The 14,840-nt window shown below is 50.7% G+C and overlaps 1 protein-coding gene across 1 annotated transcript; it reads right to left on the minus strand.

Moving 5' to 3' along the window:
• Positions 1-1,298: 1,298 nt before the first annotated feature.
• TMED2 (transmembrane p24 trafficking protein 2) lies at positions 1,299-14,833 on the minus strand. The gene is made up of 4 exons (XM_062181963.1): positions 14,580-14,833; positions 13,450-13,642; positions 9,119-9,226; positions 1,299-2,802 (listed from the first exon to the last, which is right to left on the minus strand). Exons 1-4 carry the CDS (start codon positions 14,757-14,759, stop codon positions 2,678-2,680), a joined length of 606 nt encoding a protein of 201 aa, XP_062037947.1. The 5' UTR covers positions 14,760-14,833; the 3' UTR covers positions 1,299-2,677.
• Between the last annotated feature and the right edge of the window lie 7 nt (positions 14,834-14,840).

A 14,840-nucleotide genomic window follows, 5' to 3' on the forward strand; every position in this document is an offset into this window, starting at 1 on the left:
CGGCCCCGCGGCCGGACCCCGGCTCGCGGAAACGCAAAGCGGGGTGGATGGCGGGGTCGCGGTGCCGGGACGCGACCCAGGACCGGGCGGTCGCGCGTCTTCGCGCCTTCACCCCGCGCCGCCCGCCGTCGGTGCCGGCCCCGCGGGCAGAGGCGGCCGTGAGGGGATGCGCCCCGCGCCGTCGGTGCCGGCCCCGCGGGCAGAGGCGGCCGTGAGGGGATGCGCCGCCCGCCGTCGGTGCCGGCCCCGCGGGCAGAGGCGGCCGTGAGGGGATGCGCCGCCCGCCGTCGGTGCCGGCCCCGCGGGCAGAGGCGGCCGTGAGGGGATGCGCCCCGCGCCGTCGGTGCCGGCCCCGCGGACACAGGCGGCCGTGAGGGGATGCGCCGCCCGCCGTCGGTGCCGGCCCCGCGGGCAGAGGCGGCCGTGAGGGGATGCGCCGCCCGCCGTCGGTGCCGGCCCCGCGGGCAGAGGCGGCCGTGAGGGGATGCGCCGCCCGCCGTCGGTGCCGGCCCCGCGGGCAGAGGCGGCCGTGAGGGGATGCGCCGCCCGCCGTCGGTGCCGGCCCCGCGGGCAGAGGCGGCCGTGAGGGGATGCGCCGCCCGCCGTCGGTGCCGGCCCTGCGGGCAGAGGCGGCGTTTGCCGTGCTGGGGTCCCAGCCTCCCTGGCCCAGGCCCGGCTGCCGTGGGCGTGCGGGGAGCGCGCCTGGCGGGCTGGAGGCGTTTGTGCTCTGGCTTCCGGAACTTGCCCGCTCGGGAGACGCTTCCCGCCGTGGGGCAGACACCACTGCCCGGTGCCCAGCTACGGTGCCGTTTGCCAGCTCGGACCCCGGGGCCCGCCCCAAGCCTGCTCCCTCCCTCCCAAACGACCGTTAGACCGCGGACTGCACGGTCCCATAGAGGAAGTTTCTAGTGCGATCTGGTCTCCGTTCCACCGACTTGGGCTAATCATTGAGCCTCTTAAACCTGTTTCCACATCCATAAGCCAGTGGCAAAGTGAGTGCAAATAATTCAGACTTTCCCCCCAAATTAAAAAAAATAATCATCAAAGAAAGACACCACGGGATCAAATCTGTCTTCTGCTCCAGCTTCCTGCTAACACCTGGGGCGCCGCAGGTGTTGGCTTAAGCACCTGAGTCCCCGCCAACCACATCAGACACATGGACGGAGCTCCTGGCTTCAGCCTGGACCAGTCCCACCTGTTGCAGGCATCAATTAAAAATGAATTTACAAAGCACAGAGTGTTGGTATGTACCAAATGTGAATTAGTCACCATTAATACATAAAACGCAGAATACTGACTGTTTTTAAAAAGAATTGTTTATTTACTGAACCTGGGGCATATTAGATATATAACCAATTTTAAATTTACATCTTTTAATTCAGTTTTGAAGTGTTTTCACACACACACAAAATTGGCAAGCAACAGTTACCCTAAGGTGAAACACCCTCACCTTAACAATGAACTGTTGCAAGTTATTGTCATCCAAGGTTGAAAAAGTATTTGTCCTCAACATGGAAACTGTAACAAATTTAAATTAATTATATAAAACTTGTTACTTATAGTTTTTCCCTTGCAAAGATCCAAAAAAAATGTACAAGTAACTAATATACATCAGTCACAACATAATCCTGGATCATCCCCACACCAACAACAGATGCTCCTTTAATTTCAAACCCATCATCAGAGATCGAAGAGAAAAGTCATTCCGTTCTATATAAAACAAAATTCACATGTGCCAAAAAAAGAAAAACCCAGGAGAAACAAACAAAAAACCCTAGAGCTGACATGACGTCCAATGCCCTAGGTAAAGTGGCCCAAAGACCACTGGTGAAAAATAAAATAGTGGCTGGATGTCACCGCAACAAAACCCAACAGGCTCTAAGCCTCTGACATCAGAAATCCAGACTGTTCCAGTGACATGAATGCATACTTTGTACCTGCCAAGAGTGGACGTGGCAGCACGGGGGAGCACTAGCATTTGCTGAAACACCTGGAGAGTGGCTTTTAGAGCAACTTCTGACAAGATTGGGCAGAAGCCAGACGATGGTTATTAGATGCTTCTGTCATCAATTTATATGGAGGTGACTGAAGCCTAAAGTTTGATGTAAAAAACAGAGGGGGAACTGTGTGTCAGAGGAGTCTTACCTTTAAAGCAAAAACAAACAACATAGAATGACCCAGCACAAGCAGGTGCTCCAAGAGAACTCTGCCATTAGGCAAGGCCAACAATGGCAAGATTCAGATTGCTGCTCCTCACACGGACTCAACAAAATGACTTTTTAATGACGTGAGCCACAGGATGAGGGGACCCAAAAATGCAGTCATTTTAGTAGAGATCTGTCAGGCACTGTGCCAATATCCTGACCAAGCTGCAATTTAGTATGAAAACAAAAGATCTCCTGAAGACTCTACTCCTATGTGTCATTTACAGTGTTTGAGTTCTGAAAGGACTTGTATCATGAAGGCAGCATGTTAAGAAATTATGCCAGATGTCAGATTTTCACTGTCACTTTCTTAAGGTGTTTCTCCCCCACTATCTACTCGTCGCAAAGAAAACATAAACCAAACCGTGAAATGTACAGTTCAGAAAAGAGAAACAGAAACTAATGACATTATTATGACCAAGGTGTTTGGTAAACAGTGAGTTATGAGTTTGGGATCCTCAGGAAAAGGCTTTTTAAACCACCCTCCGGACTTCAAAAAACCTCTTCAGGTAGTAGATCTGTCCCAACGTCATGGCAACCAGGACAAGGGCTTCAAAGAAGGACCAGAGGACCACTCTGCTGTTGGTGTTGTCGTTGACTGTGGAGGATAAAAGAAATTAAAAACAATACCCCCAAGTAAGGCATAATAAATAAGGCATTATAAATCATCTCCTAGTGTGGATGTGAAAGTGGCATTTTACACAGCATTCACAGTGTCTAAATGCATTTGTCCCCACACACGGACATACTTGGAAACAGGGATTTACAACTTTAAAGGGATCACAAAGATTGAGTGAGTAGAGCCAAGCTCATGAATGGAGAGTAAAAGGAAGTGTGAATTGCCCAAGATCACACTTTCAGGAATAAAATCCACTCCAACCTCCTTTCTCTCTCATCCTTGAAATGTCCTGTATTAGAATCTTTTTGCTGAATCAGAAAATAGACATTAAAAAAATTATTATTTCAAGATTACAGTTGAACAAAAAGGACTATCTCCTAGTCAGTGTCTTCTCCCTTAAGCATTCATTCAGCAAGTACTTACTGAGGACCCGGCACACACTCTAGAGGGGAGAGGCTTCTCTGTCACCAGCTAGGTCACATACAAGACAGCCATCATGGGGCTGGCACTGTGGCATAGTGGATAAAGCCACCGCCAGCAGTGCTGGCATCCCATATGGACATCGGTTCATGTCCTGGCTGCCCCACTTCCAATCCACCTCTCTGCTGTGGCCTGGGAAGGCAGTAGAAGATGGCCCAATTCCTTGGCCCCTGCACCCGCACGGGAGGCCAGGAAAAAGTTCCTGGCTCCTGGCTTCAGATCAGCCCAACTCTAGCTGTTGCGGCCAACTGGGGAATGGACCAGCGGATGAAAGATCTCTCCTTCTCTCTCTGTGTAACTCTCAAATAAATAAATCTTAAAAAAAAAAAAGAAAGAAAGAAAAAAAAGAAAAAAGTCATCACGCAGTCCAAGCTCAAAGCTAAGGATTTGATTCACAGGAGTTAAGGTCCTGACTACACTGTATTACTTTCCTCTGCTTAATTTATCACTACTCTTTCAAGTTCCTGATCAAGTTCTACAGCCTTAACTTTTTTAAACTACTTGGTAGGGGCTGGTGCTGTGGCGTAGCTATTGAACTAATGATCAACAGGAAGTGAAAAGCATTTATCATGCTTCCAAGAGGTTATCTTTCAATTATTCAAAAGTATGTGACTTTTCAAATAGACACTTGCCAAGAACAACATTAACTAAAAGTCTAAAAACCACCAAAATCACTGAAATTTTAGTGCTAACTCCATGAGATGGAGGTTACTTCCGCTGAAAACCTAGCAACCAATTCCTAACATAACTCGAATGACTCATTATGTTAGGACTATGTCTAATACATGGTTCCATAAATATTTCAAAATACCAAGCAATCATTAAAAGTGAATTTAGAGGCATAGGAAAAATGTGTTTAAAATCTTAAAGAGTTGAGACTGGTGTTGTGGCACAATAAGCTAAGCTACTGCCTGCAACATCAGTATCCCATATCTGAACACTGGTTCGAGTCCCATCTATCTCCACGCTAATGCACCTGGGAAGGTAATGGAAGGTAGCTCCAGAACTTGGGACCCTTCCACCCACAAGGGAGGCCCTGATGGAGTTCCAGGCTTCTGGCTTCAGCCTGGCCCAGACCTGGCCATTTTGGCCATTTAGGGTATGAACCTATGGATGGAAGATCTCTCTCTCTGTCTCCCTATCACTCTGCATTTCAAACAATTTTTTTTTTTTTTTTTTTGACAGGCAGAGTGGACAGTGAGAGAGAGACAGAGAGAAAGGTCTTCCTTTTGCCGTTGGTTCACCCTCCAATGGCCGCCGCGGTAGCACGCTGGGCCGGCGCACCGCGCTGTTCCGATGGCAGGAGCCAGGTGCTTATCCTGGTCTCCCATGGGGTGCAGAGCCCAAGCACTTGGGCCATCCTCCACTGCACTCCCTGGCCACAGCAGAGAGCTGGCCTGGAACAGGGGCAACCGGGACAGGATCGGTGCCCCGACCGGGACTAGAACCTGGTGTGCCGGCGCCGCAAGGCGGAGGATTAGCCTAGTGAGCCACGGCGCCGGCCCAAACAAATCTTTTTTTTTAAAAAAAGATTTATTTATTTATCTGAAAAGTAGAGTTAGAGAGAGGAAGGGAGAGACAGAGATCTTCCATTTGCTACTTATTTCCCAAGTGGCCACAACAGCCAGGGCCTGACCAGGCCAAAGCCAGGAGCCAAGAGCTTCTTCTAGGTCTCCCACATGGGTGCAGGGGCCCAACCACTTGGGCCATCTTCCACTCTTTCCTATGCACATTAGCAGGGAGACAGACTGGAAGTAGAGCAGCCAGGACTCAAACTGGTGCTTATATGGGATGCCGGCATTACAGACGGCAGCTTAACCTGAAATACAACCCCAGCCCCACACAATCTCTTAATTGTAAATATAAAACATATTTCTTGGCCGGCGCTGCAGCTCAATAGGCTAATCCTCCACCTTGCGGTGCCGGCACTCTGGGTTCTAGTCCCGCTCGGGGCGCCAGATTCTGTCCCGGTTGCCCCTCTTCCAGGCCAGCTCTCTGCTGTGGCCCGGGAAGGCAGTGGAGGATGGCCCAAGTGCTTGGGCCCTGCACCTGCATGGGAGACCAGGAGAGGCACCTGGCTCCTGCCTTCGGATCAGCACAATGCGCCGGCCGCAGTGGCCATTGGAGGGTGAACCAACGGCAAAGGAAGACCTTTCTCTCTGTCTCTCTCACTGTCCACTCTGCCTGTCAAAAAAAAAAAACAAAACAAAACATATTTCTCTCTCCTAGTAGTTAACCAGTTAAGACACCCACATTCCGTATCGGAGAGCCTACATTCGACAGCCACTTCCAGCTCCTGACTCCAGCTTCGGGGTAGACCCTTTGAGGCAATGGGGATGGCTCAAGTGATTGGGTTTCTGTCACCCATGTGGTAACCCTGGAGTGCGTTCCTGACTATTGGCTTTGGCCTGGCCTGGTTACTACATGCACTTAGAAAGTGAACTAATGAATGGGAGATCTACCCTGTCTGTACCACTCTGTGTTGCTCTCAAATTAACAAAACAAAAAATTATCTCTTCTTTAATTTAGAGAAAAGTACATCTTTAAGGAGAACACACTGAAGCACTACAACAGAAGGTAGACAGCTAGGAGAGCAAGCATAAGGCACGTTTACGCAGTTCACCTATCACCTGGTCTGGAGGCAGCACCGTCACTGGAGCAAAGGTCTCGCAAAGTTCACCTCCAAGGGGTAGGGGCTATACAGATGTATACAGAAACACTGGGAACTATTCAGTTTACATAAATAAACTGAGTGCCTGAAACTTCAATTCTATAAACTGCTATCGGTTGAGCATCCGCAATTCAGATATTGAAACCCAAAATGCTCTGAAAACTGAAATGCTCCAAATCCTGAAATGCTCCAAAATCCAACACTTCTGGGGCCCAGACACGATGAATCAAGGTTTAACTTCAGGGCCAGCACTGTGGTGCAGCAGGTGAAGGTGCCACCTGCAGTGCCAGAGTCCCATATGGGCACCAGTTCAAGTCCTGGCTGCCCCACTTCCAATCCAGCTCTCTGCTATGGCCTGGGAAGGCAATGGAAGATGGCCCAATTCCTTGGGTCCCTGCACCTGCACGGGAGGCCCAGAAGTTCCTGGCTCCTGGCTTCAGACCAGTCCAGCTCCAGCCATTGTGGCCAATTGGGGAGTGAACAAGTGGATGGAAGCGCCCATGCTCGCTCGCTCACTCACTCTCTCTGCCTTTCAAATAAATAAATAAATAAAAAAATTTTTTTAAAAAAAAAGCTTAATTTCCTGTAGCATTTGGGATTTCAGATTTTCAGATTATAGGTGCTCACGGAAAAGCCCATGTAAATATTCCAAGACCTAAAAAACTGACATCTGAACACTTCTGGTCCCATGCACTTGGGATAAGGGATACTCAACCTGTAACACTTCTGTTTTTTATTTACTTGAAAGGCAGAGACAGAGATCACCCATCTGCTGGTAAACTCCCCCAAATGCCACAAAAGCTGGAGCTGGGCCAGGCCAAAGCCAGGAGCTGGAACTCGAGGGTGTCCCAAGTGGGTAATTGGAACTCAGCTGCTTGAGCTGTCACGTATGGCCTCCTAGGGTACACATCAGCAGGAAGCTGGAATCAAGAGTGAGCTGGGACTCAAATCCAGGCACTCCCATAAGATATGCAATCATCTCACCCCATGCTATCTGCTGTAATACTGTTAACACGAGTACTTACTAACCCACTATTTGTGAAACAAGTATATGGGGATCTCCACTGCAGCTAACAGTGGGAGACCGGCAGACAGGCACACCCCCTGGCCTCCGTGTTCCGAAGAGCTTGGGATGTCATCAAAGCCATCTGGTCTAACTAGTTAAAACTGCAAAGTAGTGAAAATTCTTAGCCCTCCGACTACAGCAAGGTAACTAAGGTGAGGCAAGAAGATGCAGACCCCAGAGGATAATCACGTGTACAGTGGCAGCCAGCAAAGACATTGTGGGGGGAACAGGCAGAAGTGTGCCCCACTGCCCCACGGACTCGAGGGGCTTCTCCGGTCTGTTACATTTACCCCATATCCTGCCCAGGTAAGGGCTCTACCTGAAAGCACATCTCCAGCAGTGGCAGGAATAAATTTAAGGAGTAACAGGAGCAGAAACCCCATCTTAATTTCAAGATGTGCCAGTCTCTGGGTCAATCTTCTGTCCACTCCCTAGCCCAATTCAGAGCAAAGAACTACTTGGAGGATCAAAGACTTAAAGCATGGCATTTGGTCTGCAAGTCAATATGGCACCTCTTAATTTGAAATGCAAAAGTCTAATATACAATGCTAGGCTGTGCGCTACACAGACTTCTGTAACCGAACACAAGGTACTAATCACCACTGTTCCCAACTCACAAATCTCGGAACCCAGATACCCACCTGGTGACTTGCCCATGTAAATGCTCTGCTATTTTCTATTCTAACTAGAGTAGACCTTCTGCTTGAGAAAAAAGTTTAAATCTCAGTGTACCTTATAACACTGGTATAAAACAATGAGATAATTATAAAACCGACTGTAATACTCAATTTATGATTTCTCTTTCCCCCTCTCCTTAAGAAATCCATCAGCTTACTCCTTAGCTTACCATGCAATGTAAAAAAAATCACAGCAACTTATGATGAATCTTAATAGTGCTTTATGATTTAAAATGCCCCAATAATATACTATAATTTAGTGCAACACTCTAAATGTGTATACTCAAAAAATATTTTTCCACAAGTTTTTTGTTTTTTTTTTTTTAAGATTTATTTATTTACTTATTTGAAAGGCAGAGTTACAGAGAGGCAGAGGCAGAGAGAAAGAGGTCTTCCATCTGCTGGTTCACTCCCCAAGTGGCTGCAACAGCCAGAACTGGGACAATTTGAAGCCAAGAGCCAGGAGCTTCTTCCGGGTCTCCCACGCAGGTACAGGGGCCCAAGGACGTGAGCCATCTTCTACTGCTTTCCCAGGGCATAGCAGAGAGCTGGATTGGAAGTGGAACAGCTGGGACTCGAACCGGTGTCCACATGGAATGCCAGCACTGCAGGTGGCAGCTTTACCCAATGCACCACAGCGCCAGCCTCCACAAGTGCATTTTTAAAGTCAAAGTTTAGTAGGCCAGGACCAGTACTGTGGTGCAGTGGGCTAAGCCTCCACCTGTGGCGCCTGCATCCTATATGAATGCATGTTCATGTCCTGGCTGCTCCTCTTCTGCTACAGCTCTCTGCTTATGGCCTGGGAAAGCAGTGGGAGATGGCCCAAGTGTGTGGGCTCCTGCATGCGTGTGGGAGACCCAGAAGGGGATCCTGGCTGCTGATCAGCTCAGCTCCAGCTGCTGTGGCAATTTGGGGAGTTGAGTGAGAGGATGGAAGATTTATCTCCGTCTCTCCCTCTCTCTGTGTCTTACAAATAAATAAATCTTACAAGAAGAAAAAAAAAAGGTTTAGTGGGCCAGCGTTTTGGTGCAGTAGATTAAGTCACTGTTGGCAATGCTGTCATCCCCTATGGACGCGAGTTTGAGTCCCCGCTGCTCCACTTCAGATCCAGCTTCCTATTGACGTGCCTGGGAAGAGCAGAAGATGGCACAAGTACCTGAGCCCCTGTTATCAACATGGGAGACCCGGATGGAGTTCCAGGCTCCTGGCTTTGTCCTGGTCAGGCCCTGGCTGTTACAGCCATTTGGGGGAGTCCAGCAGACGGAAGATATCTCTGTGTAACTCTGCCTTTCAAATAAATATATGTCTTTAATAAATAAATAAAGTCAGTGTCTAGCACGACACGTTGAGTTTCCAAGCGAGGGAGAACAGACGTCAGTCACACCACACGGCTGCACTTACTGGCTCTGTGTATCCTCTCTCGCACCTCCATGTACTCCTGCTCATGCTTTACGGCTGTCATGGCCACTGCCAGCTCATTGATCATTTCTTCTAGCTTGTTCTGGTGAGCTACGGAAGGATTTGAACACATGTTAGCACACATTTGACAATCTCTCTTCAAGAAATACTTGTTTAACAATAAAAACAGTCCTCAGAGAGGCTTCTAAAAGGAACTATGTTTAGAATGGCTCCGACATCAACGTGGACCACTGTTGAAGCATTGGTAACAATTTAATTCTCAAAGCATTTTGTGAAAGTTCATTCCCAGGAGAGAAACTTCTTTCAAGGTAGAAAATATACTATAAAATGCTTACTAAAGGAAAACAGTTGACACTACAATTGTCTTGTAATGAACTGTTGCTGATATATGACATTTACTGATGAATAAACTACAGAGAAGTAAAGACTGAGGGAGAGAGAGCACAAAATAAACATTAAAGGCTTCAAAAAGTTCACAGAAAATGAGCCGGCGCCGTGGCTCAACAGGCTAATCCTCCGCCTTGCGGCGCCGGCACACCGGGTTCTAGTCCCGGTCGGGGCACCGATCCTGTCCCGGTTGCCCCTCTTCCAGGCCAGCTCTCTGCTGTGGCCAGGGAGTGCAGTGGAGGATGGCCCAAGATGGCCCAAGTGTTTGGGCTCTGCACCCCATGGGAGACCAGGAGAAGCACCTGGCTCCTGCCATCGGAACAGCGCGGTGCGCCGGCCGCAGCGCGCCTACCGCGGTGGCCATTAGAGGGTGAACCAACGGCAAAGGAAGACCTTTCTCTCTGTCTCTCTCTCTCTCTCACTGTCCACTCTGCCTGTAAAAAATAAAAAAAAATAAAAAAGTTCACAGAAAATGAGTTCCCAAGAAAAACTCTGCATGGATTTCAACATTTCTTGCACCAAAACTATTTTCCATGAATATTTTGAATTAAACGAGCAGGTATGTATTTAAGAATCAATATCCTATACATATAACACTTAAACTAAAATTGAATCTCCTCCTAAGAATCACATTAACTCTAAACGTTAATTCAGAAGTAACACCAAAACAGACTTTCAGACTTCCCAAAGCTGAGCAGAAAAAGCATGGCACTCTTGGGAAAATCCGCAGCAGCTCAATCACTCCATGACCGTCAAACAATGAGCTCACAGCGTGGGGAGCAGCAGGTATTGCAAACACAGACACGAGCTCTCAGCTACGCGGAGTCTTCTACCAGATAATCTACCTTAACCAAAATCGAGGGAGAAGACACTTGGCTTGGTGGTTAAGACGGAGGTTCGAATGCCCACATCCCACAGCAGCGTGCACAGCTTCTATTCCCAGCTCCAGCTCCTGAATCTAGCTTTCTGCTAATACAGACCCTGGGAGGCAGCAGCAATGGCTCAACTGACTGGGTTCCTGCCACCGTCTCGGGAGACGTGGAGTGAGCTCCTGGCTCCCAGCTTTGGCTCAGCCCAGCTCCAGCCCTTACAAGTACTCCAGGGGACAGACCAGTGGATGGGAGTTCTCTCAAATAAATTAATATATAAGCTTATAAAATACAAAACACTGTTTCTAAAGAATAAGCACATGTTTCTAGGCAGTGCTATGGCAATGAGCAAGAAGGCAGAGAAGAAGCAATACAAGGGAAAATTCTCAGGACAAGGGGACTCTGTTCACCCCCACCCTAGACCCAGGGCCTCCCTGGGGTGCCAGATGCCCACAATCCTAAACTCCTAAAAAGAAGCTAAGAGCCACCCGACATTTAATGCGGGTAAGTTCCTCACCAGCTTCACTTCAGAAGGCCCGTGCACCACACAGAACCTTCAGCTGAGGGCTTTGCGGCGTGGCACTGCCAACATTTTGGCCACGTGTCCCATGTCGTGGGGAGCTGGCCGACGCCTTTCTGCAGGACTCAGCCACACCCACGGCCTCTAGTCTCTAGGTGCCAGCGGCAGCCACCCAGACTCCAAAGCACTGCTGAGACGGCCAAGGTGCCCTGGAAGGTAAAGACCCCCTGCCTTGAGAACCACTCAGTGCAGGAAGGCGGGACTTGACAGCTGCCATTCCCTGACATTAACAAGCAAGATCAAGAAGGTGAAACACTGTTCAAGGACTACTAAGACTTCCAACATCCATTTTCTTTTCTTTTTTTCTTTCTTTTTTTTTTTTTTGACAGGCAGAGTGGATAGTGAGACAGAGAGAGAGGTCTTCCTTTTTGCCGTTGGTTCACCCTCCAATGGCCGCTGCGGACGGTGCATCGTGCTGATCCGAAGCCAGGAGCCAGGTGCTTCTCCTGGTCTCCCATGCGGGTACAGGACCCAAGGACTTGGGCCATCCTCCACTGCCTTCCCAGGCCATAGCAGAGAGCTGGCCTGGAAGAGGGGCAACCGGGATAGAATCCGGAGCCCCGACCGGGACTAGAACCCGGTGTGCCGGCACCGCAAGGCGGAGGATTAGCCTGTTAAGCCACGGTGCCGGCCCCAACATCCATTTTCTAACCATGTAAATAGGACCAACTTGCAGAAAATGAACAAACATAACACGCTCCCCAAAAAACTCCTAATTCTCAAGAACAGCCAAGTCCTGCCCAACACAAGACCCTGAAAAATGAGCACAGGAATCACTAAGTAGCATGATTCCCGAGCTTGGACGATGTTATCATGCTAGTGCGAGGGGGCGTCTAAACAACTGCTAGCTTCTAAAAATCCTGGCATGTACTGTGGTCTCCAAAAGCACACGTGCACACACACATGTACTGTGGTCCCCAAACACACGAGTGCACACACATACTGTGGTCCCCAAACACATGCGTGCACACACACGTACTGTGGTCCCCAAACACATGAGCGCACACATGTATTGTGGTCCCCAAATACATGTGTACATACACATACACACACACATACACACACATACACTGTGGTCCCCAAATACATGTGCATACACACACACGTACTGTGGTCCCCAAATGCACACACACAGTACTGTGGTCCCCACACATACGTGTGCACATACACATGTACTGTGGTCCCCAAATGCACACACACGTATTGTGGTCCCTACACACACATAAACACACACACATATGCACACACATACTGTGGTCCCCAAACGCACGCACACGCACACACACACATGTACTGTGGTCCCCAAATGCACACACCCACACACATAGGTACTGTGGTCCCAAACACATGCACACACGTACTATGGTCCCCAAACACACACACAGTCACACACATACTGTGGTCCACACACAAACACACATGCGCACACACACATACTGTGGTCCCCAAACGCACGCATGCACCCGTGCACACACACACACAGGTACTGTAGTCCCCAAACGCACGCATACACACACACACACACTTAATGTGGTCCCCAAATGCACACACACATGTACTGTGGTCTCCACACACACACACTGTGGTCCCCAAACAAACACACATGCGCACACACAAGCAATTAATCCAGAACAGCCAGTCAGGGTCACTGCTGGTCAGCTGGGTAATAAGCAACCTATCCACACATGTGGCCGAGAGAACATTTTTCACTGTTATCTGCACATGGCTCCTAGCGCTGCATTCCATATCCAAACAAGCTGCGAGCCAGAAGCTTGAATGGTAACACAAGCCTGCAAGATTAGTTATCCAAGCCCCATCTGCAATTAGCTAGGTTTAATTAGGACACTTCTTTCCCACCCTTCAGTTTTCACTGTGAGGAATCAAAATGTTACTACTGACACGTCAATCACTGTGTTCTCCCTGATACTAATTTTAAAATAACTCATACTCCTGTCAACCAAATAGAAAACCACAATAATCAATCTCATTAGTTGCACTTTTTTTTTTTTTTAAGAAAGAAACACACTCATGCCAGCAAACTGAGGTTAGAAAAAAGGAAAGCAGAGATTAGACACTGGCAAACACAACGATGCAAACAGGATGCTGTCGTCGGCAGTGCACGTACCGTCCCACGTGTCTCCACCACCTGAAGAAGCAGAAGACGTGAACACGAGGAAAAAACCGAAAAGTTTAGCCACAGTAGTCATATACACCAGGACCAGGAAATAACACAACAAACTGCCCACGACTCTGCACCCTAACGCCTGAGACCACCAGGGACAAGTGACCCAGAGGGGCAGCCACGAAGAGTGAACTTCCAGAAACTTGTCCATCAGGGCACTTGCTTAAGTAGCAACTACATCTCCAAAGAGATAACACAGCTTAAGGGCGGTGAACTGACGAGGAGGAAAAGAGTTCTAAGAGCCCAGTGCTGGGTTCTGCCAGACACCAGCGCGCAGGGAGTGCCGCCGGCTCACCTTCTGTCTCCATGTCCTGGCCCTTCGGGGCCTCCCCAATGTCGATGGTGAACATCACGATCTTTGGGGTCATGGTGGACATCCTGTTGCTGAAACAGAACTTGTACGTCCCGTCCATGTGAGCAGCAAACGTGTACTTCCCACTGGACTCCCGGTCCCCTTTGTAGATCCCTTTATTGTCAGGGCCTGTGATCTGGAGGAGGGCGGACAGACAGGAAAGGTCACCTAGAATTCGGCATCACGAACTTGGCAAGCAGCGTCTGCCGGCCGCGGAGACCCACTACGCACAGGGCAGCACCTGCACAGTGACAGCGACAGCGGCGGCCGGCCACGCTCTCCCGCTCCGTGGAAAACGGCCCGTCCCCTGGCTCTCTAGAGCACCTGTCGTCACCGACTCCGTGGAGGTCTCGCTTGTCCGGTTTAAACCTCGATCCCCTCACACGGATCCCGCACCTTACACGTGGCCTGCAACCGGCCTTCCACCACCAGCAAGCAAGCGACTTCCATCAAAACCCAATCAGAGCCGCTCAGGGACACAGAACTCTAGGAAGTCAACGTTTAATCTGCTTCAAGGGAAAACGCGGAGCGCGAAAGTCCCCGTCCCGGCCAGCTCCCAGCCAGCTGGCAGGGCTGCTCCAGGCACCTGCTCTCCGCCCGCCCCGGCCCCGTAATCCGAACGGCGGACTTCTGAGGCCCACGCTGACAGGTGCTCCCCGCCGGCCTATTACAAACGATCCCCAGCTCGCTCCAGATACGCTGCCATCCCTCCGCCCAAAACGCACGACCCGACTGCACCTCTCCCCCTCCCGGGTCCCCGAGCAACAGACGGGCCAAACGCTGGTTCGACGCCCACGCGCCGCCGGGCCCGCCTCGCTGCCTTCCCACCACTTTTTTCAAAAGTTTCCACGCCGCGCTCCAACAGTCGCCCGCAGCACCGAGAGCGCTTGCTTCCCGCGCCCAGCTCCGCCGCCGCGGCCGGGCCCCCACGGCGCCTCGCGTGCGGCGCTGGAGACCCGAGCCCACGGGTCGAGGGGCGGCGGCCCCGGCCCCGCCCTGCCCGACGGCCGCCTCCGAGCCTCTCCCCCGCAGGCCCCGCGACCCCGCCTCGGCCGCGGGCAGCGCGCCCGCACCTCCACGTCGATGTCCAGGAAGCCGCCCTCGGCCACCTCGAAAATGAGGCCCATCTTGGTGCCCGAGGTGACCCGCTCGAAGAAGCACTCCTCGGCGTGCGCGTCGATGCTGACGAAGTAGCCCGAGGCCGTGGCCAGCAGCGCGGCCAGCAGCACCAGCAGCTCAGCGAGCGTCACCATCGTGGCACGGGGGCCCAGGCCAGGACCGGACTGCGGCCTCCACAGCCGCCGCCGCCGCCGCCGCTCAGCCGCCGCCGCCGC

The sequence above is a fragment of the Lepus europaeus genome, chromosome 23 (genome assembly GCF_033115175.1).
Source record: "Lepus europaeus isolate LE1 chromosome 23, mLepTim1.pri, whole genome shotgun sequence".
Classification (NCBI taxonomy): Eukaryota; Metazoa; Chordata; class Mammalia; order Lagomorpha; family Leporidae; genus Lepus; species Lepus europaeus.

Coding starts and splice junctions, on each gene's coding strand:
- TMED2 (XM_062181963.1), bottom strand. CDS start 14,759: ATGGTGACGCTCGCTGAGCTGCTGGTGCTGCTGGCCGCGCTGCTGGCC. Junction 13,643..14,579: donor TCCTGGACATCGACGTGGAG/GTGCGGGCGCGC, acceptor GCCCTCCTCCAG/ATCACAGGCCCTGACAATAA. Junction 2,803..9,118: donor AGAGAGGATACACAGAGCCA/GTAAGTGCAGCC, acceptor TATCCTCCACAG/TCAACGACAACACCAACAGC.